General features: G+C 35.3%; 2 protein-coding genes across 2 annotated transcripts in view; one reads left to right on the top strand and one right to left on the bottom strand.

Annotated features, from left to right (window-relative positions):
- Positions 1-18571, bottom strand: part of prss12 (serine protease 12) — a 42705-nt gene extending 24134 nt beyond the window's left edge. The window contains 8 exon segments of the mRNA XM_048197583.1: positions 3887-3979; positions 3982-4082; positions 4166-4307; positions 5833-6011; positions 10708-10858; positions 10962-11140; positions 14099-14237; positions 17364-18571. Coding sequence (XP_048053540.1) covers positions 3887-3979; positions 3982-4082; positions 4166-4307; positions 5833-6011; positions 10708-10858; positions 10962-11140; positions 14099-14237; positions 17364-17712 — 1333 coding nt within the window. The 5' untranslated portion in view covers positions 17713-18571.
- Positions 18572-20287: 1716 nt separating this feature from the next.
- On the top strand, positions 20288-24710 carry mettl14 (methyltransferase 14, N6-adenosine-methyltransferase subun). Its single transcript, XM_048197582.1, has 11 exons — positions 20288-20497; positions 20630-20718; positions 20830-20917; positions 21026-21103; positions 21620-21707; positions 21823-21913; positions 22128-22269; positions 22388-22510; positions 23027-23143; positions 23249-23459; positions 24164-24710. Exons 1-11 carry the CDS (start codon positions 20432-20434, stop codon positions 24466-24468), a joined length of 1398 nt encoding a protein of 465 aa, XP_048053539.1. The 5' UTR covers positions 20288-20431; the 3' UTR covers positions 24469-24710.
- Positions 24711-26230: the final 1520 nt, after the last annotated feature.

Raw genomic sequence — 26230 nt, 5'->3', positions numbered from 1 at the left:
TACTTGAGCAGTCATCTTCATCTCAGAATAAAAAGTCAAATTTAACGCATTCTGAAAAAGAGGCTTTATGCAGGAACATAGATATTGTAATTAACCTGCAGACAAAGGAGGTGGTTTGGCTATTATGCCTTTCATATTAGGAAGGAAGGAAATTGAGACTTTTCTTCTGGAAGAACATGCTCATTTATTAATTTCGGATAAAGAGATGCAATATTTGGTCGATCGTTCTCTGAGTAGGCCAGTCTTTTACATTGTACCAAAGGTACATAAGAGTTTGGTTAATCCACCAGGACAACCTATAGTACATAATAAATAGTAAATAATAGTCTTGCTGAACCACTCTCCAGTTTTGTTGATTTTGTTTTAATGCCTTTAGTTCCATCCCTTCCGCGCTGTTTGACTGACACAGCAGATTTTATGCAATGCCTATCTACAATACAAAATGTTCAGCAGCATGCTATATTAGCAACTATGGACGTGTCCTCTCTGTATATAAATATTCCACATTGTGAGGGTTTACTGGCTTTAAAACATTTTCTTGAATCGTGTTGATGATGACTGCCTTCTGACAAAATTCATCAATTATATGGCTGAAATGGTACTCACCATATGTCTGGGTTAAATTCAGTGTGCAGTTAGCAAATGTCTTGTTTGTTTGGAATGACTTTTTTGTCTCTACACACCTGAAGCAAAAGGATTGCTTCTAGTTTTCTGAAAACAGCTTATAAATCATACTAAGTGATGTTTTTTGAAAATGTAAAAATTCAGAAAGTTTTCTGTGATAGGTAGGTTTACAGGGTCAGGGGATAGAATACAAAGTTTATACAGTATGAATTTGATGAATTTAAGAAGCAAATCAGTAGGCAACGTTTGGGGTAGTAATACAAAAAAGTAACACAAAAGCTACCAGAAGCTAAATCTGACAAAAACTCCACTTGTCCTCAAAAGGAAAAATGATTAATGAGTGTGTTTTTTTACTCAAAAAACTTTGTTTTTAAAAACATCCAATTCAAACACATTATACAAATCAACTGGATAAACACAGTTAATTAAGTTTAGTTTACTAATGTCAAAAAAGATTTTTTACAGTGTGTAGTGTGTATATGCGTGTTTGTGTGACATATCAGGACACAAATGTGTATAATGACATGGGTATGACATTGGTATTACTAAGAGAGGCGACTTATGAGGACATTACCCCATCTCCCCACTCTTCAAAAGGCTTATAAATCATACAGAATGAGTTTTTGTGAGAAAGTAAAAAGTGTGCACAGTTCCCTGTGATGGTTAGGTTTAGGGGTAGGGGTAGTGTAGGGGGATAGAAAATACAGTTTGTACAGTATAAAAACCATTACGCCTATGGAATGTCCCCACAATTCACAAAAACGAACATGTGTGTCTGTGTGTGTGTGTGTGTGTGTGTGTATGTATATATATATATATATATATATATATATACAGTATACATTCATATATAAGAATGTTGAAATGTGTTTGATAAGAATACTAAAAACAGGAGACTTCATTTATCTTTTGTTCATACACAGACGAAAACGCACTCATCTGAATCCCTGTGTGAGTAAGATGAATTAAACAGGGAAATCTCCTCTATAGTGAGTCTCTTGAAAGCATCGGCTGCTCTGTCCAAAGACAATAAAGTTAAATAAGCCAGAGAGTGCAGGAAAAGGACTGCAGCAGGGCATTTACGCATAAACAATAGTATCTAGTGTGTGTATGTGTGAGTGTGTAAGTGACACACTCCTCACTGTTTCCCAGTTCCAGTGTTGTCACTCATTCTGTTATTCACACTCTGACTGGCCTGCCGCCCATAAAGATCTATTACACACACATTCTCTTTCTCTGTCTGCTGCATTTTACAAAAGGGGTCTGGGATAGTGGGGAAAAGTAGGAATCAAACTGAGAAAGAGAAAAGCTGCAAAATAATGTGAAAGTACTGTCTGAGTCTGAATTTTACTCACAGTGGCACATGTGAATGGTGAACTCTCTGCAAAATAATAATTTAGTTAGCCTGTGTCTTGAATGTAGATTAAGGCAGGAAAAATGTGGTCTTGCCGTGAAAATGCATCCCTATAGATCTGACACAGTCTATTATTTTGAAAATATTAATCAAACAACAAATTGACAAGACAAAGAGATGATTTATGCACCTACAAATTTGTTCTAATTTATTATTCAAATTTATTTATGTCCTTGTGATTGAAAATTTCTTGAAAAAAACTTTTAATTAAAACTTTTTTTACAGTTTTATTTTACTAAATACCATTGTTTTCATTGAATTTGTTAATATTTATATTAAAGTATTAAGTTATTTTTTAACCTAAAGTTATAATCATGAAACTGAAGTATATTCTGTAATCTGGAAGTGTATGAGTGTTTTCCATATGTATGTGTGTAATGTGTGTGTCTGTCTGGATCTGGTAAAATCATCAGCTCTTTATGAAGCTCAGCAGGAGTCATACATGATAAGTCTAGTGGCAGCTGTACTTGTTAAACATCTGACTTCATGTCCTCTGACCATTAGCAGAACTCGTTCAGTCTGTCTTGAGCTGGTTAATACATGATGCTGAATCAAAGAGTCCTAATGAGATATCAGAGAGATACTAAAGTTATTTCAGATCATAACTCTCTGTCTGGATTTTGCATATATATATATATATATATATATATATATATATATATATATATATATATATATATATATATATATTGCATATATATTCAGTAGTGTGTGTAATGTAACATTCTTCTGATAGACAGATCGACTTCCTCAAGGGGGAATTCAGGTTTTATGTGTGTGTGTGTGTGTGTGTGCATACACCATCCCTTGTGCCACATGGGTTACAGGTGTGGAGGCATCACCATGGCAACCCCATAATAGCCATCATAACTCTGAAATGCTAATACAAAAGTATATTACCTCACATATCTGAACCATATGGAATGCACATGAAAGAGTTTTAAGGGCCATACTATAAAACAGATGTCCTTTTTTGTTGCCTAATTTGCATAAAATCACTTAGCATATATATATATATATATATATATATATATATATATATATATATATATATATATATATATATATATATCCTATAATAGTGTTAATCTTGACACTTTTGCTGAATATTTTCATTGGCTGACAGCCCTAAATAGATTATTTTGTTATTAATAGTGATTTCATAGATTTCATAATAGTGATTTTAGACCGCTAATAAATATTGTTATTATAATGTTACATTTTATTAAAAATGACTGGCGCACCCACCCATATCTGTAAACTCCCAGTCAGAAGTTTGGAATAATTACAAATGTTTTTGAAAAAAAGTTTCTTCTGCTCACCAAGGCTGCATTTATTTGATTTAACATACCGTAAAAACAGTAATATTGTGAAATATTACTACAATTTCAAATAACTGTTTTCTATTTTAATGTACTTTAAAATGTAATTTATTCCTGTGATGGCAGTGCTGAATATTTAGTACCAATTACTCCAGTCTTCAGTGTCACATGATCCTTCAGAAATCATTCTAATATGCTAATTTAGTGCTCAAGAAACATTTATTATTATTATTATTATTATATATGCTGAAATTAAGAAACTTCTGTCAGAGAATATGTAACAGAAGAGAAGAAACACAGTTGTTGCAACAAAGTCTGAATGACTAGAATACTAGAATGAGACATTTCTGACATTTCTGCAAGTTTAGGTTTCAACCCGTATCAGCTTTTTCATAGGTCACGTCAGATTTATGGCTGTTGAGATTTATGTCTCCCTAAGTGTTTGAATTGTTCCTACGTCTCTGAGGAGAGAGAATGTATAAGGTGGTGTGCGCGTTTGTGTTTGTGTGTATGTCAGAGCTCTTACTGGTGGGCACTCCATGTCTGGAGCGTTGGGGGTTGCACACAATGGCTACGTCTTGGTTGTGAGTACAGTCGTGTTTGAGCCAGCCCCTCCGGTGCAGTGTGTGACGCTGGGCTCTTTTCCTGTGCACCTGACATCATCCAAGAGAATAGGACCTGCTGCCATTTCAAACCGCAATGGTGACACACTCTCCCCTGACCTGCATCAACACAACAGCTTTAACAAATCAGCCAATAAACAATCAAATCAAATAACTTAATGTTGCATGTGTGTGTGTGCTACCTGAAGCCCAGCTGCCTGCAGACGACCTGCGTGTTGGTCTGTGTCCAGCCATCATCACACACGGTCCCCCACTGACCTCTGTAATGAACCTCCAGTCTCCCTTCATAACCCTTCACACCCCCAAACAGACGCACTGCACCATCTCAAAAAGAGAGAGAGGGATTCCGTTTACACCTGGTATTAACACCAAACTCAGGTAAACATAAACTGAAAACAATCCCTGCAAAATGTTTCATTACAAAATAAGTTGGAGTAAACTGATAGCACTGTATAGGTTGATTCACTGAAAAGAGTCGACTTATAAGAGCTCACTTACAAAACTAGTTCTGAAAAGAAGTGCACTTAAAATCTTAAAAGTATTTTTTAAAAATTGTGCTTAAGTTGCAGATAATATAATATTAATGAAATACAGGTCCACTTAAGTGTACTTATGTCACAGTCATGTTCGTTTAGTTGCATTGCCATGTTCTGTCACTTGTTTTACTTGTGTTCTCGTTTATTCAGTTGTCATGGTTTTTAATTACTTCTCACCTGTTTCCTGTTCCTTTCCCTGTGTATTTAAGCCCTCTTTTCATTCTTTTCTTTGTCTCATGGTAAAGTTTTGTTAGTGGTGTTCTCATTCTTGATTGTTCATTTTGTGTCACATCATCTTTGGATCAAGCTACCAGTGCTGCCAATTTAGCGATTTTGTTGCTAGATTTGGCGACTTCCCTGTCCCTTTTGAGACTTTTTACAAAAGCCTAGGGACAAATCTACCAACTTCTTGGACAAACCTTATCTAGATTCCGTAACTCACCCACTGATCTATTTTTATATGAATATAGATCAGTGGACTCGCCAGTACGACGTCATCTAGCGACCAGTTTTAGCTACTTTGAGCGGAATGCAATTGGCAACACTGTAAGCTACAGCTCACCATTGCAACTTAAAGATGTTTCTTAACATATCTTTTTTTTTTTTTTTTTAAAGTGCACTTTGTAATTTTACATTTAAAGTTTTCCTTTAAAGTACATTTTAACAAGTAAACTTATTTTGATGTATTGACTAACATACTAAAGCACTTGTAAAGAATTTTAACTAGTGTGCTATTCAATATTAGATTGAATTGTTAATATGTTTTAAATGTATCAAACTGCAACTTCATTTGAAATGTTTAATTACAAATATATTTAAATACATTGCATAAAAGTTTCAATAAAAATGACATTAAAGTATGTTATAGTTTGCGTTCTGTAGTACGCTTTATCCATAATTCAAGTCCTACAAAAGTATTAAAAATCACTTTTAAGTTCAGCTAATTGCATTTAATATAAATTTAAACTATAATTTTTCAGTTACTTGCAATTACCATACAATTAAGCGTTCAAAAACATTATGTTAAGTTCACAATTAAGTTTATTTTTTTAACTGTATTATTTCCATAATGAGCACTATTTGTATGCTAAAGTGTACTTATCTATTAAGTATGCTAAAGTGTACTTCTTTTTCACAAGGGTTGCGGTGCCGTAGGGCTGCTGAATAGTACTGCAGGAAACACTGTCAGTGCAAATGAATGTCAAAACAATGGCCCTCAGTTCCCAAACCTACACATATATCATGTAATTTAATAGAACTTTAGTCTGTTTCTCATAAGTTTTGTCCATACTTGTATATGTGTATATGTATACCTGTAAGTGGGATACAAGAAACTCCAGCATCCTCTGTGTGGTCACAGTTGTGCTCCCCCCAGGCAGTTTTTGGACACTGTTCTATGGAAAGCTCATTTCCTGTGCAGCTCACCTCATCCAACAATACACGCCCTGAGCCTGCACCGAAATATGCTCCCACCCAAGCCTTAGCGATGCCACTGTACACATACATCAGAAAATAATACAAAAAACACAACACTTCAGTGGAAAATTCAAATCACTGAAATTCATAACTGACTCCAAGAAAGTGAAACAATCATTGTGTAGATAAAGATTAAATCTGGCATCCCACTAGCTGATTTCTTCCAGCTGATTTGCAGTCGTTCATATACAGTCACTATAAAATCAGAGGAAGTAGTTTATGTGTGCCGCATTTATTACATTATGATTCAGATGAGCTTCTTCAAATGAGATTCTTACACTGAAGAACTGACAAGCCATAACAGCCCTTGTGATAAATAAGTGCACTTAACTTTACTGATTGTGCACTTGTAGTGTACTTCAAATCTTAAAAAGTGTTTAAAAAAACTGTATTTGCAGATAATATAGCATTTATGAAATAAAAAAAAACACTTAAATGTAATCTTAACCCTCATAAGTACACTGTTAAAAAGTGTACTTTGTAATAATATACTAAAGAACATGTAATTGATAGTTTTTTGAATTGTGACAAATGTGTAATTACTACATATTTAAATACATGACATGCAAATTTCAACAGAAATGACATTAAAGTATATTTTAATTTACCATAAATCCATGTCAGTACATTTGGAGGGACATTTTAACCATATTTCAAAGACAATAAAATAACTATGAAATTACATCAAAAGATGTTCTACTTAAGTGGGTCAAAAACACTCAAAGTGGAGCGCTTTGCATTTATTAAAAATTTAAACTATAATGCATTTTCATTCAATTGCAATTAACATGCAATTAAGTGTGTGAAAACATGGCATTCATGACATTTGCACTTAAGTATATTAATTTAAAGTATTTAATTTTTATCCTCAGCAAACGCAAAGCTACAGTCCATATCACAAACGCTGAATGTTAAGCATGGTGATTGTGTAACTGAGAATTTTGGGGGTTCTCGTACACTTTAATGACTAATAAATTTAAGAAAGTGGAGGCATAACAGTCTGTTGTTTAATGAATGTGACTTTTTTCCCACAAAAATTGAGCATGAATATATATATATTACAGCCCTGAAGGATAAAATCACTCCATGATGCAGTCTATTGCAATTGTTTATGTTAGCATGGAACCTCTTTTTTAATTTGGTGACCTTCAGATTGATTTGCTGGCAAAATGGGCCAGAGCGATACATAACAGGTAATGGGAGAGAAATGTCACAGGCAGCCATTTAGTCTGTTACCCCTCTTACATTCTTAATCGGTGAGTATGGCAGAACTCCAACAAGGCTAGTTTTCTACAACACTCACATCCAAAACTGAATTGTTTCAAACAGACTCGTGGGCCGCATTAAGAGTGTTCTATGAGATTATATATTTTAAAATTCTTTCTGTGATTAACAGGCAATCAAGCACAAAGTTCAGCAGTCAATAATCAGTGAAAGTTGAGAGGCAAATGAAGTGGAACCGCGGTCTCCGACATGCACAAACCCACACATTTTATTCTACAAGAGTTTCAGCTCAATAAAGAACCCTTCACATGAGTGATTATTATACAAACTCATACACACCTGCAGAGCTCACTTCTGGGCACCATTTGTTACGTCCGTTTCAACAATATAGTTGAAAAGCTTGAAACAATCAACCTGATTCACATCTTGATCTTTCCATTCCCTCTTTCCGTTCCTTTCTAATTCCTTTCCTCCCACTAAATCACCCTTTACGCCTCTTTGCCTTCTCGATCTGTCTTCCTCTGGCTCTCATCCTCTCATTATCTCCATTTTCTGTCCGTCTCTAACACACTCACTTTCTTAGTGAGAACACTTTGGCTTTGTGTGTCAGGAACCTCCCAAGAAAATATTTCACATTTTTATGAACAGAAGACACTCTACTCCTCTCTTTCTCTCCTACCTCCTCTCTGTCTTCCTTCTATTTTCACACATCTCAAATGTAAAGAACGCCCTGGTGTTCCTCTAAATAGACAGTTTGTTTCCAAAAACCAGGTCAAGCCTCTTGGCTATGTTCAGACAGGCAGATTTCTTTGGCAACCATGACTAGTTTTTTGTAGGGCTGTCAATTAATGGCTTAATAATAATGAATGAACTTAGTTAATAAAATTAATTATAAATATAAAATTAATATAAATATATATATTTGTTTACTGATGACTTACAGTATGTGGTGTGAAATGTGATTCATCACATTCCAGTTAGATCAGATTTCAAGTATTTTTCATAATATGGGACAAAACATGAATGTAATGTTATACACAAAGCGCAGTAGTGTCTACAGCAGTGTCTGAATTCATTCGTTCATTCTCAAAAGTGGCATTCACTACATACTGAATGACAACTAAGCATATGCATGAATGTTGTTTTGTCTGATGCGCCAAATGATTTCAGTGCCACGGCGGAATGATATGATTATTTTCTTTTCGCTTATCTCTCTACTATGTCAACCAATGTAGATATACTAGATATTTTCTACATCAGCGATACCCAATCCTGTTCCTGGAGATCTAGGCTGCGTCTGAAGATTTAGGCAGCTGACTTGTTGCCTCGCTGCCTTATCAGGCAATGACTTTGCAGGCAGCCTTTGCGCACAAAGGTAGATTACCTCACAAAACTGATTTCAGACTTCTGAGGCAGCATAACAGTATAATGATTATTTACAACAAAATAGAGCTTTGGTGATAACAAAGCAAATATTTAAAGTCCCCCTGTGGTGGAAATCAAGTTTGTAATGTTATTTATATTCAAAGCGTTTCTAAGGTTACTGATTGTTAGAAGGCAGCTGTCTGACTCGTGAATGTGAACATGGTTTGTGTAACATTAGCAACACATTATTAGCTGTTTTGATAACATAGTTAACCAAAACGCTAATCGTATTAATTACCATTACGTGTCCAGCATTGTAAAGAGCGATACCATATTGCAGCGTTTATCTTGGTAAGTTGAACGAGTGGATCTCGTCTGAGCTCGTCCGAGTGAGTGGAGGCAGGGCTAATTATCATATTCACAGATCCGTGTATATTACAGGATGCAAGGGTGTAGAGTTACATTCAAGCTATTTTAAAGGTGCCATCGAATGGAAAATTAAATTTACCTTGTCTCAAACACCATTGTTTCCTCCTTCTTATATAAATCTCATTTGTTTAAAAGACCTCCGAAGAACAGGCGAATCTCAACATAACACCGTCTGTTACGTAACAGTCGGGATCATTAATATGTATGACCCCAATATTTGCATAAGCCAGCCCATGTTCAAGGCATTACACAAGGGCAGGACGTCTGGATGTGCACAGCTGAATCATCAGACTAGGTAAGCAAGCAAGAACGATAGCGAAAAATGGCAGATGGAGCAATAATAACTGACATGATCCATGATAACATGATATTTTTAGTGATATTTGTTAACTGTCTTTCTAAATGTTTCGTTAGCATGTTGCTAATGTACTGTTAAATGTGGTTAAAGTTACCATCGGTTATTACTGTATTCACGGAGACAAGAGCCGTTCGCTGTTTTCATTTTTAAACACTTGCAGTCTGTATAATTCATAAACACAACTTCATTCTTTATAAATCTCTCCAACAGTGTGTAATGTTAGCTTTAGCCACGGAGCACTATCAAACTCATTCAGAATCAAATGTAAACATCCAAATAAATACTATACTCACATGATCCGACGCATACATGCAGTATGCATGACGAACACTTTGTAAAGATCCATTTTGAGGGTTATATTAGCTGTGTGAACTTTGTTTATGCACCGTTTAAGGCAAGCGCGAGCTCCGGGGGCGGGGAGCACGAGAATTTAAAGGGGCCGCAGCCTGAATCGGTGCATTTCTAATTATGCCCCAAAATAGGCAGTTAAAAAAATTTATTAAAAAAAAATCTATGGGGTATTTTGAGCTGAAACTTCACAGACACATTCAGGGGACACCTTAGACTTATATTACATCTTGTAAAAAAACGTTCGATGGCACCTTTAAGGCATTAAGATTTTTTTTCACATAAAAAAACGTTTAAATATGTAATTTTGGTGATCAAAGATGAGTTTTAAGGGATACAGTTATTGACTACAGGGGGACTTTAATTACTTCAATAGCAATGTTTTTGCTAGAAATGACATCAAAAGTGGAAACGTTGGTCAAAAACGTACATTTACACAGAAACTGACCACCAACCGCAACTTTCAGATGGTATCTTTTATTTTAGCTGAAGTGTCACAGAATGGAAAGCACAGGATTGTGGAATATCAAAGGGAGCGAAGGACATATCTATGCTGCCTTCAAAAATTTATCAGATGAAGGTATCTCAGGAGACAGCTAGTGAAGCTAACTATTGGTTTCGGACATGCCTTGATGCCTTCCTACCTTTGAATGCATCATCCGAAGCCAGCATTTTTAAGCTTTCAGATGTAGCCCTACATAGCTGCAGAGTTCAGATCCTACCCTGACCCAACACACCTCTCAGTAATTATCCTGAAGTTCTTAACTAGCTGGTTCAGTTGTGTTTGATCAGGGTTGGAGCTGTACTTTGCAGGAAGGTAGATCTCCAGGAACAGGATTGGGGACCCCTTTTCTTCACTATCTGAATGGATCTGATTTCAGTACTTGCAAAACAAATTAACTGGATTTGTAACACAAAAGATCGGATTTTAAAACCAAACTATATATATGTGCAGTATGAAAGTATATAAAATGTGTGTGTGTCTTACCCTAACCCCAGCTGTCTGCAGACCACCTCAGCGTCGTTATCGTCCCACTGGTCGTCACAAACTGTGCCCCACTGTCCTGCATGATACACTTCTACTCTGCCCTCATACGCTGATGGACCACCAGAGAGACGTACGGGGACAAACACTGAAGCTAAACATACACACACACATGCTTCCTTCAAGATATTTTCACTTTTTTTTAGAGTATGTCTGTGACTGTGTCTGTGTTTATGTATCTGTGTGCGTGTGCATACCCTCCACTGGTGAGCAAGAGACAGCAGCGGCCTGGCGGTTAACACACTGTCCCCCATTCCATACGGTGCGATTGCACTGGAGTAAGTCCTCTTCCTGTCCTTCACAGCCCACAGTCTGCCAGTGAACTACAGACACCACCAGACGTGATAGAGGACTCACACGTGCACGTGCCCTGTAACTGAGACGACATAAGATTTTTTACATTTTTGTCAGTTATCCATTTAGATTTTATGATATTTCAACTATTCATGTACCTTTGTCAAAGTCTGTAAATGGTAAACCACATGTTCTGAACCCTGGGGTCACAACTGTACATGGGGTTGCAAATGATGAAGATGCAGTCGCAAAATTTTTTTGTGAACTTTAGCTTTTTTCTTTTTGTTAAATTGAGCATAGTTTTTTATAGCCACAGATAATTCTGCATTATGCTAGTATTATTCTTGCATAACTGCTGAGACTCTCTTCTGTCCCTGCTCTGAAAAATATGCTCGGAATATTGATAAGAAGCTGTCTGACTGACATGTAAAATGAACAACCTCAGTTCATGCGTTTTTACAAGAAAATGGTAATACCATTAACAAAACTTAGTCACACAAGAAACAGTATTTTGTAATTTATAAATGTGTCAAACTAAATTACAGAATAAATTTAAAAGATTTAATTCCATGAATCTAGTAAGCTGGCAACTCTTAAACATCTCAACTTAAATATAAGCACTTTTGATTCATGTAAATTATTAAGCCGGTGATTGTTTCCCTATATTATATTTGTTCAGTTATTTATTCATATATGAAATGAAAGATTGTGAGAAAAATTAGCAAGCAAGGCTCGCAGACTTCGCTTTTAACATGACCGACACGGATTCGAATCCGCCTTTTGCCGAGCTCGCATTTATTTTCAATAAAAATGAAAATAGTGTTCTAAAAGTGGAAATAAACTGCAAAAAAATGTGTTTTATAATATTAAAAGCGTTTATTTGGTAGGGTTAGGGGAAGGTATAGGAGGGTTTTTATTCTCCCAATAAGGCAGCATCCATTTAACAACTTTAATAAATATAATCATTTACACTATGATATTATTGCATCGTGTTAACGTTCAAAAATACTGAGGTGCAAATAGTATCTGCCAATATAATTTATAGATAGCACCTAATTACTATTTACTCTTATTGCAAAGTACTGATACTTTTACATGGTGTAAATAGAATCTATCGTTATTTTCAACTAGTGTAAAAAGCATATCGCTAAGAAAATGCTGCTATTTTCACTTAGTGTAAATAGAATATATTGCTATTTTCACTTAGTTTAAATAGCATCTATCGCTGACAAAATTTAATGCACCCTTGTTGAGTGTGGGGTTTTTTTTAAGTCTTACTAAATCTAAACCTTTGACTAATAATGTATAACATTAGAATCTTAGTATAATTTATGTATTATTATACTAATTAGCAAGCAACAGAATTGAGCACTGAGAATTGAGCACTTTCTCAAAGCTGAACTACTTAAAAAAACATCTTAAAACTGTGCTGCTGAAGACAGAAAAAAATGTGTGTGATACAATGAGTCAATGATAATTAAATTGGCAGAATATTGAAATGTGTTTTTATTCTTAAGAACGTTATTTACTGCCTATGAACCTCTTCTACATAGGTGGGGCATGGACCAAAAAGGCCCCTAAAAGGCCCCTTGAGAACCCCTGCGGTAGACAGACAGATAGAAAACATAAATCAAATTCTGTGAAGTCTATCTGTCTCTCTAGCTTTTAAATAATTCAAGTATGTTCATCTATCAAAGCTGAGACACCCAATAAATTATTCACAAATGACAAATGGGCTCTAAGCTCCGGAGGTCAAAAGATGACAGGTCCGCACATGTGTATGTATCCGTTTATGTTTTAATAGCAAAATAATACTTTTTGTCAGACTTATAACTGTCATTGTTGTGTCATGTGATACACGAGACCCTGCGATCACCTCTCCCTGAGCACGCTCAGTAATGACCTCAGACAAACGCTCTCAGATAGAAGTGTGTGAGTGTGATAGACACAAACCACATGGGTGTGTTTGCGATTGAGATTAGAACACTCTGGGGAAATCAGCGATCTTTTAAAACACCCGCACGCATATATTCACTGCTTGACAACTCACTAAGCATATGCTGTGTTTAAAGGTGAAAGATTGACCTTTGACCTTTGACCCCCTGGGGTCAAATACCAAAGGATTCCATGCACAACCTTACAAAGGTGTTTTGTGGTTAGGTAATAAACGAACGGGCAGCATATGGTCGTCGGAACACAGTAACTATCTCTTTGACAGGCCCAGTTGTGGCGGCACTGACAATGAGGATTCAAAAACTAAATACAACCACATGCTTTACCTTACCACCGTGAAGTCCGCCGTGGACAGACATAACATATGCTGAATATTTCAGCAGTACATGGACTGTATTGTTTGTGTTTAGGTTTTGGTAAAAAGTAAATTAACACTCTGTTCCATAAGTCAAGTAACCCTAGTAGTATGATACATTGTTGTCACATGACCTCACCACATTGCATGTTTAAGTCAGAATATGGCATCCAGTTAGTATCTCAGGGTCAGGGATGGTTATTTTCCATTAATCTATTTTTTTTTTTATTAAATTGCTCTTTTTTGAAGTTAAAAAAAAAAAAACATTTGGAATGACGTTAGAGTGAGTAAATAATGATGAAATTTTAATTTTTGGTTAAACTATAACTTTAACTCTTGACAAGTCCAGCTAAATAAGTCAAGTATCAAGTCAAGCACGATCGTTTCCGCATTTTGGGCCAGACGGGACAAAGCAATATTGATAAAATGTTGTAGTGTCATAGATACTAAAATGTTAATATAATATAATATAATATAAAACAATATAATTATTTGTGATCGACACTTATTAGAAATATGACAGTAAGTGTTTGCTATAATACTTTGTCATTCATCACACAAGAAATGCAAGTCAAGTCTAATGCATTGCACATATGTTCTGTGATATATTGCATATTTTTTTATAAATATAGTAAGTCATTCAGTTATTGCACACAGCATACATACTGCAAAAATAGTACAAGTGGTATGACAGTATGTTGTACATACTGTATATATGTGTGTATGTGTTACCCCTGTCCCAGCTGTCGACACACCACAGCGGCATCTCGGTCATCCCAGTCATTACTGCAGATGGTTCCCCACACACCGTTCAGATACACTTCTATCGTACCATCCAACTTGGATCTGCCTCCCTGCAGTCGCAAAGAGCCTGCAAATGCACATAAAAAAAGTGAGTTAAAATTGAAAGTGTTGTTGACCTTCACTGCTCAGGCAGGTGATAAAAATGAATGTTCTGCAAACAATTGGTTCCGCTGGTCTCCGTAATTTTGATAAATGTGCGCATTACAAATGTTCCCACAGTTACGTTGCACGAAAACATTAATCCACGACTTGCTTTATGTGATGACAGAAGAATGCTTAACCTCCACATGAGTTTCACTTGTCAGTTCTATAATAAATGTGTGTTTGTGCATGTGATCCTGCAAATTGCTCACAGCTATAATGTATGTCATGAAAACAATGTAAGCTATTGAGTACAACAGTACAAAATGGTCTATTATAAAACTAGTCAGTGCAGATGAGAAAAGCCATTTATTTACTATTAAAATACATCTCTGCATTCTAACTGGACTTAAATATTGACAGGTTTACAGTATATTAATTTGTAGTTGAGAACTAAAAATAGCTCTTTTAGCCACATGTACAGTCTGTAGGTATATCTTTAAGTTTTAGATATGAATTAACTTGGTAATTCAGAGATACTGGTTATCAAATTACAGTAAACTAGTGCAAACAGTACAATAATTGGTATTTTTAATTTAACATATAATTTAAGGTGTATTCAGGTGTGCTATTAAGGTGTATTAAGGGGTGTGTGTGTGTGTGTGTGTGTGTGTGTGTGTGTGTGTGTGTGTGTGTGTGTGTGTGTGTGTTTACAGTATGTGCTGCCCAGCTGTTGCATTCAGAGCAGTATAAATCACACACATTGGACAACCACACATGATGGCAGCACATGTTCTTCAAACATTTCAGTGTGTCAAAACTCTCACAGAATGTTTGGAAAATGTGAGGCGGCTGATGTGCTGGAAATGTAAACTAATAGAATATCAAAATATTTAAATAAACTCATCCGGTTCCCATTGAATACACTGATAAGCTGTTCACATGCAAAGTGATTTTTAATTAATACTGAAAAGGTTGTAAACAAATGTCACAAATAATAAACATGAAAAGATTATGGAGGAACTCAACCAAAAATTTTAGACCTCTTCTCCAAGTTTTATTTCCAAGGCCTATTTTAGACCCCCGTTGATTACATCATCAGATTATTTGTGACCGTGCATACATTTTCTAGGAATATTCAAAAAAAATTTTGATAAAAAAAAATGTAACACTTTATTTTAGGATTTTTTTAACTAGTTGCTTATTAGCATGCATATTACTAGAATATTGGCTATTTATTAGTACTTATTAAGCACATATTAATGCCTTATTCTGCATGACCATATAATACCTTAATACCTAAACTTAACAACTAACTTACTAACTATTAATAAACAGTAAAATGGGTGTTTATTGAGAGATATGTCGTATTTAATAGTTTATATGTGTTCCCTATACTAAAGTGTTACCAAAAATTTCATTACAAATCAGAGACCATTAGAGTCAGAGTATGGCATCCAGTTAGTATCTCCGGGTTAGGGATGGTTATTTTCAATTAATCTAATTTTTTTTTTTTATTATTATTAAATTGCTCTTTTTGAAGTTAAAAAAACATTTGGAATGATGTTAGAGTGAGTAAATACTGATGAAATTTTAATTTTTGGTTAAACTATAACTTTAACTATTGACAAGTCCAGCTAAATAAGTCAAGTATCAAGTCAAGCACGATCGTTTCCGCATTTTGGGCCAAGTTCTTCTCCAAGTTTTATTTCCAAGGCCTATTTTAGACCCCCGTTGATTACATCATCAGATTATTTGTGACCGTGCATACATTTTCTAGGAATATTCAAAAAAATTTTGATAAAAAAAAATGTAACACTTTATTTTAGGATTTTTTTTAACTAGTTGCTTATTAGCATGCATATTACTAGAATATTGGCTATTTATTAGTACTTATTAAGCACATATTAATGCCTTATTCTGCATGTCCATATAATACCTTAATACCTAAACTTAACAACTAACTTACTAACTATTAATAAACAGTAAAATGGGTGTTTATTGAGAGATATGTCGTATTTAATAGTTTATATGTGTTCCCTATACTAAAGTGTTCAGAGACCATTATATATATAATATGTGGTTACCATGGTCAGTTTTTGTTAGGACAGGAATGTGTATATATATATATATATATATATATATATATATATATATATATATATATATATATATATATATTTCAATAAATATATCACAATATAGTTCATTGTTCCTGGTAAGTTGTTGTGGAAGGTTGCTTATCCCACAACATTGGGACATGTTGTCACAAAAGGTCAACGTGTGATCCATTAACATTCTTTTCCAGAGAAAAGTGGAAATGTTTGTAGCCAAGAATTTATTTATTTTTTAATTATACACAAATTGACTTACAAATTGATAAACAAGCTTACCTTAAAATGTGAATACTTTATTGCCCCGATTTTTCCGTACGTAGGCTACTTTATTTACGTCCCAGTGCTATTTATTCTCTCACGTTGTCAAACTTTCAAATGGTGATTGCCAAATTAAACTGTACTGACTTCTTAGCAGCGCATTGACTCCAAATCTCGCGCTCCAGAAATAACCAAAAACGGGAGCGAGCGACTCGAGCCCGTCAGCAAAGCGAAAGCTCTGCTGGCACCTCAAGAGACGCGCTCGTGCATAATTACTCATTTCTACAGCTTCTGCTGCAAAAGAAATAACTTAAATTGCGAAATTTCTGTTTGAGATTGATAGTTGCCTCAAAGTAAGACCCAAATGAAAAAATGACCTCGTGCGCCGGATGAGAGTGGCTGCTTTGTTCTCATAGGTGCTACCTGAGGCGCGCATACCTTTCCCACGCGTGGATGCATTGAAGTTTGGACATGTCTTAGCTTGCTTGCGTGCATTGCAATGTTTTCTTGACCTGACTAATTTTTAACTGTCAATCATAAGTTTAGCAAAACATTTAAGTATGAACATTAAACTATTCATAAGAAATCTTGAACGACTAGAGGCGCGTGGAGGTACCTCTTTTGTCTGAGAAAATGAAACATACTTGACGCGCAGTTTTCCCTCGCACGAGTTAATATAAAATAGGCTGTTCTTCCAAATTAAATAATTTTATTTCATGTAGCCTATATATAGCTACCTTGCTTGCAGTCGCAGTACCCCCAGTCAATGCGTCCTCGGCTGTTTGGGAAGAAACACCACGGCCGAATTCTCCCGTCCGGGTTCCGACAGAAGCTGTGATCTCCAAGACCTTTCCCCGGATATCGCTCTATAACACCGGGCACGTCGTTCCAGTTCATGCATTTCACGCCTGATTCGGTTGCGTCTATAAATCCCTCGTAAAAGCCCGCTTTCCCTTTGCTTTGAATACAGTCGGTGAACGGAGAGCCGTTACTACCGGCGGTGAGCAGCAGCGTGCAGAGGGTGAAGAGAAACCGACATCTCACATCCATCACGATCAACCTGTCTGTCACTGTCACCATAACCATAAAAACAATAACAGTTCCTCTCCAGTCTATATGGAGACATGGTCCTTGAGTAGTCTCATCTTGTGTTTCGGCTGTTATCGGAGCAGCTCAGTCAGAGTCAGGCGCTGATCAATAAAAAAGGAAGCCCGGGGCTTATAATGACTCATGCATATATTGATGATTGAGTCACCAGAGATTTGAAGTTTTAAAAAAAAGAAATAAATCAATAATGATGTCCTTCATTAAAGAGTGTCAAGGTGCAGGATAACCGGCAAATGAATTGTTCAAAATAGTCACTACAAAACAGTCACGCCAGCACACAGGCTTCTGGGAGATGCTCCACGATTAAGGTACGCGCGCCGATCCTCCCAGAATCTGAACTTAAACGAGTCTGTGCGGGCATTATAAGTGACTGGTCTGGCCATCACTCTCTCCGGGGTGAAATCTTGTGTTCAAGCATTCAGGGCTGATAGCGATCACCAACAGACGAGACGAAGTTCATGTCTGCCCTCTTGTGTCAATAAAATATAACCAAATATAGTCAGTGCTCTAGATTAGGCTAAAACCGTTGAAAGGCCTACATACAATTTAAAAGAATGTTTTCTGTTTTAATGTGTTTTAAAATGTAGCTAATTTAGGCTATTCCTAAAATGGAAAAGCCATTACTCCAGTCTTCAGTGTCACATGATCCTTTAGAAATCTTTCTGCTGATTTGTGGATCTTATTATCATCAATTTTGAAACCCGTTTTTGCTGCTTAAAGGTTCTCTAAGTGATGCCACGCGTTTTAGGTGGTTTTAGGCCAAAACATTTTTGTCACATAGGCTACAGCAAACATCTCCTCACTATCCGCTAGCTGCCTGTCCCCTGAACAGACTGTAAAAAAACGCGGTCTCTGTAGTCGCCACAAGCTCCGAAAAGGGCAATAAAAACAAACTGGTGCAGCCTGGACCACGAATCATAATAAACATGCTCCTGCCAATAACCGACAAGAATGATTTTAAATGCATGACTGTTTCAGGAAGCACGGAGGGGAGGGGAGGGGAGGGGAGGGGGAGGAGGAGGAGGAGGAGGAGGAGGGGGGAGGGTCTAGCTAGTTTTGTTTGACAACACTTCAAAAGTCAACAGGAAGTTACATCCACCCAGGATCGCTTAGAGCATGATAGGCTACATACCAAAGAATAAATAAATATTTTTTATTCAGCAAGAACCTATATTAAATTGATCAAAATAAGTGACAGTAAAGACCTTTATTATGTAACAAAATATTTATATTTCAAATTGAAATCATAAAATAGTAGCCTAACATTAACAAAATCAAATAAAAATAACAGAATTAGGGTAAAATAAATAGACATTACAAACATTCAGAAATGGCATCAAAAAAATAAATAAAAATAAATAAAACTTAAAGCTCATTAAACACATTTAATTAATACTTGTAAAACAATAAAAAATGGACAGAAGTATTTCAGGTAATAGAAGAAAGTTTTAAGAAATCAAATATAATAAAGATACAACATATAGTTTTGGGTATAGGACCTTATTAAAGATGAGTTATATCTATTTAGAATACTGAGAATTACAGCCTTTAATAACAAAGTTTTGGAGAAGGTTGAATCTCCAGTTTTAAGTGACTGGTTAGATTTACTTTCTATGGAGAGGATAACATATGAAATTAAGAACAAAAGTATACATTTTGAAAAGATTTGGGCACCTTTAAAATTAAAGTAGGCCTATATATCATAAAAAATAAAGGAATGCATGTTTTAATTATTGTATAACTCTGCCTCCCTTTAACTGACTTATTACTATTACTATTATTATTATTATTATTATTATTTCTTTTTTATTTACTTATTTAATATTACTATTAATTGATTTTTAAATAATCCTATTTGAATTACTTATTAGGAATTATGTCATTACAAGATTTTGAAATGAATATGTGAATACCTCATTTTTTATTTGTGTGTGTATATATTTCTTGATTTATATAAATAAATAAATAAATATATATATATATATATATATATATGTGTGTGTGTGTGTGTGTGTGTGTGTGTGTGTGTGTGTGTGTGTGTGTGTGTGTGTGTAAAAGTGTTTAATTATGTATGTATTGGCTATGTCTCTAATTATTATTTATTTATTTATTTATTTTTTGTGTTGGTGATGGGTATTATCACAAAAGAAAAAGAAAAAGTGAAAGGAAGAGAAAGTAGAATGAAAAATGAGGAATAAGTATTGGTAAAAAAATATTATGCCTTTAAAGGAGATGTTTATTGGTATAAAATTGTATTAAACGTGCTTGAATTGAAAGACATAATAAAGTATATAAAAAATAGCATTCTGAAACAACGTGTTGGAGGTTAGAAGCCTCTGTATAATATACATCGATAAAACAAGTGAATTAAAATAAAGTCATATTAGCTAAGCGCTAGATTACAAAAAATGTAGGAAAATGGGGATTTTAAAAAAAAAACTACATTTAAGAATGAAAAATATTCCCACCGTAATAATATTATTAAGCAGAAAATTTAACAAATCTTAATAAACTAATAATACGCAATGTTTTAACTTCAAAAGAAAGTGAGCCGTTTACTGACGTCATAGTATGCGTCTGATGATGTAAAATACGTGCGACTGCTTCTCACGTTGAGGTTTTCAATGAATTTTTGCCGTTCTTTTGTTTTCATCAAATAATTGTATGAGAAGATTATTTCCTGCAAAATATTACTGACATGAACAGCCGGCTGCAAGAAATACGTGAAAGGCAGAAGCTAAGACGACAGCTTCTTGCACAACAGGTGAAGAAATGCAACTTTTTAGCTTGCTGCAGAAATGCAGTGTTAGCGAGTATTGGCAAACTAATTGTGTCATACTTAATGCTTATGAATCGATATAGATAGCTTTGTTAATGTTAATGATTCGTTTTGCAGCTCGGGGCAGAGAGTCCCGATAGCATCGGTGCTGTTCTCAATAGTAAAGATGAACAAAAAGAGATCGAAGAGACCAGAGAGACGTGCAGGTAGAGAAATATGCTTGTTTGATTGTTTTTCACACTAAGCCAAGTCAAAACAGTGACAATAATGATCAGGGTCAGACAGTCACCCTTTGGTCTGTGTTGTGTTTACTGTAGGGCATCGTTTGACACATCAGTTCCTGGTGGAAAAAGAAAGTGTATGAATGAGGGTGAAGAACCAGAGGAGGATGTGGAGGAGCAGAGGGTGAGTGAGCACTGATCAGGAATCAGCTGTAATTCCTAAATTCTGTTTAGATTAGATCAGGTCAGGGCTGTAAGTAACTGATTCTGGATCTGCTGTATGGTGTTACAGGAAGATGTTGAGCCCCAGCAGCAGGAGGAGAGCGGGCCGTATGAAGAGGTGTACAAAGACTCCAGCACTTTCCTAAAGGTAGATTTAAACACAATAATATATGATTTACATAACAATTACATGCTAGTATGATGTGAATATGTGCAAAAATCTTACATTATGTTGGTGATCACCGTGAAATCAAAATTTACGATTCCTATTTTTTTATGGGAAATTGTGGTATTTACAGTTTTTTACATTTGCTAGGACACATTTTTTAATACTTTGGTCAGTCAGTCTTCACACAGTTCTGACAGTTTTTGTGCCTCCGTAATCTTTAATCAAAATAACTTCTCCTCCCATTTGTGAAAACTACAATCCAATCAATTACAGAAGGACAAAATGAAGTCCCGTCCTACATTTTTTCGTGTTCCAGAAGCTGTTTCACTCAGATATTTTTATATATACATATATATATACACATTACATTACATTACAATAGGGAAGAAAACACTATCGCAACTTCTTTTTATGCCAACTTTAACAATAATGAAGTTATTGCGATTTGTTTTTTTTATTATAAAGATCAAGATATCACCACTTTCTGTTTTACAGGGCACTCAGAGTTTAAATCCCCACAATGATTACTGCCAACACTTTGTGGACACCGGTCATAGACCTCAGAACTTTATCCGAGATGGAGGTAAATGGTCCGATCTCTTTCTATTTTTATTTATTTATTTTTTTACCCTTTTCTCCCTCTCTCATGCCCAGCTGTGAGATCGTGTTAAGTTAACCTATTGTATATTGTGCTGTAGGTTTGGCTGACAGGTTTGAGGAGTACCCCAAACAAAGAGAGCTCATCCGACTAAAAGATGAGCTCATTGCTGCCACCAACACCCCACCCATGTGAGAAAGCCTGTTGTCAGTCAATGCAAAATAGAATAGATGTTTAATTGGCCTTTTTACTAAATTTCACTTGTATATTCTTCATTTATCTATAAGAAAAAGGGGTCCTAAAGTTTGAGACCACACTGAAATGTTTCATTAGGACACTTTTGGATCCCATTGTATGTCTCATTTTCATGTATATATGCATATATGAATGTCTTTTGTGCATCAGGTATCTGCAGGCAGATCCAGACTCGTTTGATCTGAGAGATTTGAAGTGTAAGTTTGATGTGATTCTGATAGAGCCTCCATTAGAGGAGTATTACAGAGAGTCCGGCATCATTGCCAACGAGCGCTTTTGGACCTGGGATGATGTGAGTTATTGCAAATGTCTCTCAAATTCAACCACATGTGAGCATTGGAAAATAATTTGATATTAAGTTATACATTTTTATTATATTTTATTTTTTATATTTTAAAAAAAAATTATAGATCATGAAGCTGGACATAGAGGAAATCTCATCTATTCGCTCTTTTGTATTCCTGTGGTGTGGCTCAGGAGAAGGCCTTGATCTCGGCCGACATGGTACAAATCTCACAATCACACACAGTGTAGCATATTTCCGTTTGTTGCACATATCACCTGCCTTAAAGGGTTAGTTCACCCAAAAATGAAAATTCTGTTAATTACTCACCCTCATGTCGTTCCACACCCGTAAGACCTTCGTTCATCTTCTGAACACAAATTAAGATATTTTTGATGAAATCTGAGAGGTATATGACTCATCCATAGACAGCAATTTAACCACTTTGAAGGTCCAGAAAGTTACTAAAGACATTGTTAAAAAGTCAACGTGACTTAATTTTAACCTTAATTTTATGACGTGACAAGAAAACTTTTTTTTCTTAGCTTAACTGAAAATGTGATATATCTGTGATCTCAAGAAAGTGTTTAATGTGAGATCTGTTTTGACGTGAAGTAATATTCAGCCAATTTTACTGATTTAAATGCTGCATGATGATGTAAATGACATGCATTACTACATAACCTGCCCACAAACAAATATGCTGCATTACAGTCTGTGAGTCTTGCAAGCTACATTTTTAACATCTTTCTCTCTTCTCTCTCAGTGTTTGAGGAAATGGGGCTTCAGGCGATGTGAAGACATTTGTTGGATCAAGACCAACAAAAACAACCCTGGCAAGACCAAAACACTGGACCCTAAAGCAGTGTTCCAGAGAACTAAGGTAAGAGAGACTGTCCTGATTGGTTAGAGCAACATTGTTGGCACTAACAGTTGTTTCTAGTTAGAAATGCTTTTATTTTTTCTCTCTCTTTGTGTGTGCACTCAGGAACACTGTCTGATGGGTATCAAAGGCACAGTTAGACGCAGCACAGATGGCGATTTCATTCATGCTAATGTGGATATTGACCTGATCATTACAGAGGAGCCAGAGATGGGCAATATTGAGAAGCCAGTGGAGATTTTCCACATCATTGAACATTTCTGCTTGGGCCGTCGACGGCTGCACCTGTTTGGCAGGGACAGCACCATCAGGCCAGGTTAGATATTAGAAAAAATTCTGTCATTTTTTACTCACCCTCAGATCGTTCCTGTATGCTATTTTCTCAGGAATACAAAAGTAGAATTTAAGCACAAGTTAAAAAGTGACAATACAGTATGACAAGTATATATTATATTATATTATATTATATTATATTATATTATATTATATTATATTATATTATATTATATTATATTATATTATATTGTAAACTACTGTTAAAAGTTTGAGGTTAGTAAGATTTTTTTTTAAATGTTTTTGAAAGAGGTCACCAAGGCTGCATTTATTTGATCAAAAATATATTAAAAACAGTAATGTTGAGAAATATTTCAATTTAAAATGACTGTTTTCTATTTGAATATGTTTTAAAATGTAATTTATTGCTGTGATGACAAAGCTCCAGTTTTCAGTATCACAGGATCCTTCAGAAATCCTTTTTTTTTTCTCGAGAGAGAGAATTTTTATTATTATAATTGAAAACAGTTGTGCTGCTTAATATTTTTGTGTTTTAAGGTTCTTTAATGAAAAGAACAGTTTGTTTAAAATAGGAATCTTCTGTAAAATTATAAATGTCTTTACTGCCACTTTTGATCGATTTTAATGTATCATTGTTGAATAAAAGTAAAAAAAAATCTTGCTGACCACAAACCTTTGAATGGTAGTGTACGTTTATTCTGATCTGTCATGCATTTTTTTTTTCAGGTTGGCTGACTGTGGGCCCTACCTTGACCAATAGCAACTTCAATGCAGAAGCTTACGCCACCCACTTCAGTGAGCCCAGCTCTTACTTGTCTGGTTGTACTGAAGAAATTGAGAGACTCCGACCCAAATCCCCACCTCCTAAATCTATGGCAGAGAGAGGTGGGGGAGCACCACGAGGAGGACGGGGCGGTCCTTCTGCGGGACGAGGGGATCGAGGTCGAGAGAGAAACCGGCCAAACTTCCGTGGAGAGCGAGGTGGATTCAGAGGCCGTGGTGGCCCACATCGTGGATTCCCTCCCCGATAGTGCACAACGTGCCAACTTTGAGACTGAAAACAGAAAATGTGATGTGTCTGATATTTTTGTACCTAAAATTTGAAAAGGTGTTTTGCCCCTTTGTATTGTTTTGTTAGTGTATTACGTTAGAGGTTAAGAGCGGGAATTAATTTTAATGACATACAAACTCAATTCTGTATGACTTCTGGTCTGTTAAGTCACATTTGTAAGAATTTTATTCAACCTCAATTAAACAGTTTTTTTAACAAAAATTTAAAGGTTTAGCTTTTATTTTTTTGTTTTTTACATTTGCACATTACTTGAATCATTTTATGTGTGTGTTGTGCATCTGAACATCAGCGGGCCTCTCTTCCTGCCTTGCGCACACTTCCTGTGTGTCCTGTGGAGGGCAGCAAAACTGCGTTTTATGATCAGTGTCAAAGCTTATTCATTCTGTGAATAAGCTTATTCAACGTTTTTTGATGTTTTTACTTTACAGGTAGCTGGTTTGTGGTGGGGAACTGCTCATCATGAGAAACACAACATGGTGATATTTTAAATTTTTTCAGGCTAAAGTTCTAACTTCAGACTGCTTTGCATTCATTTATACTTGATATCAAGACTGGAAAGTTGCAACTTAAATGCAACATACTGGACAACAAACCTGAAATTCATCATGAAACAGAAGTTGGCTTGTGGAACAAGAAAAAATGTAGGGTGGGAATTGATTGGATCGTTGTGGCCCCGCTCTCGCGCCGAAAACGTCATCAGAAGAGAAGAGATTTCTGATGGGTGGATGATGTAAGTCATTTTTTATTAAAATATTATGAGGGCACATGAATTAAAAAACGATGTGGATGGATAAATCATAAGAACTACTGCAATATTCCATTAAAAACAAGAAAATTTGGATTTCATTGTGACTTTAAAACTAGAAGATTCAAAATGTTAGACAATATTCTTCTCAATGAGCAAAATAAGAACATGAGTCTGATACTAGTTAGAACAGTGGTTCTTAACCAGGGGCCCAGGACCCAATAGGAGTCCTCAATATAATTTGAAAATAAGACAAAACAAGCAATAATTTAAGGGAAAACTGCTAAAAGTTTAAAAGTTAAGATATGTCATTTTAATTCAACCCCTCGACAATTTTTTTTTTCTTTAAAGAAGCAGTGTTCCCACTAGATATATTTATTTGTAATTCATTTTTATTTATATTTAAATGTGGTTTATAACATTTTATCTATAAAAAAGTAATGTAAATTAATAAAATCTATCTATATCATTATCATAATTAATTTACAATTTTTTAGCTATGCCAAGCTATTTTATCAGGTAGACATTTTTAAGTAAAAAAAATAAAAAAATGCTTATCCTAAATCCTTATCCAGTAAATCACGAACAACTGAAATATTTTGGGACCTTTAGGTAGAACTTAATTTTACAGTCCTGTTCCCCATGAACATACTATGTACTTATTATGGTAATTACTATAACTGCATAATAACTAGATACTAACCCTGAACCTAACCTTATAGCATATTACCCAGTACTTTCTTAGGCAAGTACACTGTAAGTACACATAAGAGCACATACTCTAAAATAAAGTGCAATCGACCTTTGAATATTGTTGCGGACAATGTAGGACAAAAAGGTTGAAAACCATTGAGTTTGGTTATCTCAGTTATCTAAGCTTTAGCATTGTTTTCAGGCCTGATTTAGTTGCAACATTACATACGTGAATGTAACAACATCTTCTAGGCCAGCAGAAATGTGGGTCAGGTGCATGTTC

Source organism: Megalobrama amblycephala, linkage group LG7 (assembly GCF_018812025.1).
Source record: "Megalobrama amblycephala isolate DHTTF-2021 linkage group LG7, ASM1881202v1, whole genome shotgun sequence".
NCBI classification, from domain to species: Eukaryota; Metazoa; Chordata; class Actinopteri; order Cypriniformes; family Xenocyprididae; genus Megalobrama; species Megalobrama amblycephala.
This window is presented reverse-complemented; position numbering and strand designations above follow the sequence as displayed.

Coding starts and splice junctions, on each gene's coding strand:
- mettl14 (XM_048197582.1), top strand. CDS start 20,432: ATGAACAGCCGGCTGCAAGAAATACGTGAAAGGCAGAAGCTAAGACGA. Junction 20,498..20,629: donor GACAGCTTCTTGCACAACAG/GTGAAGAAATGC, acceptor TTCGTTTTGCAG/CTCGGGGCAGAGAGTCCCGA. Junction 22,270..22,387: donor GCTTTTGGACCTGGGATGAT/GTGAGTTATTGC, acceptor AAAAAATTATAG/ATCATGAAGCTGGACATAGA.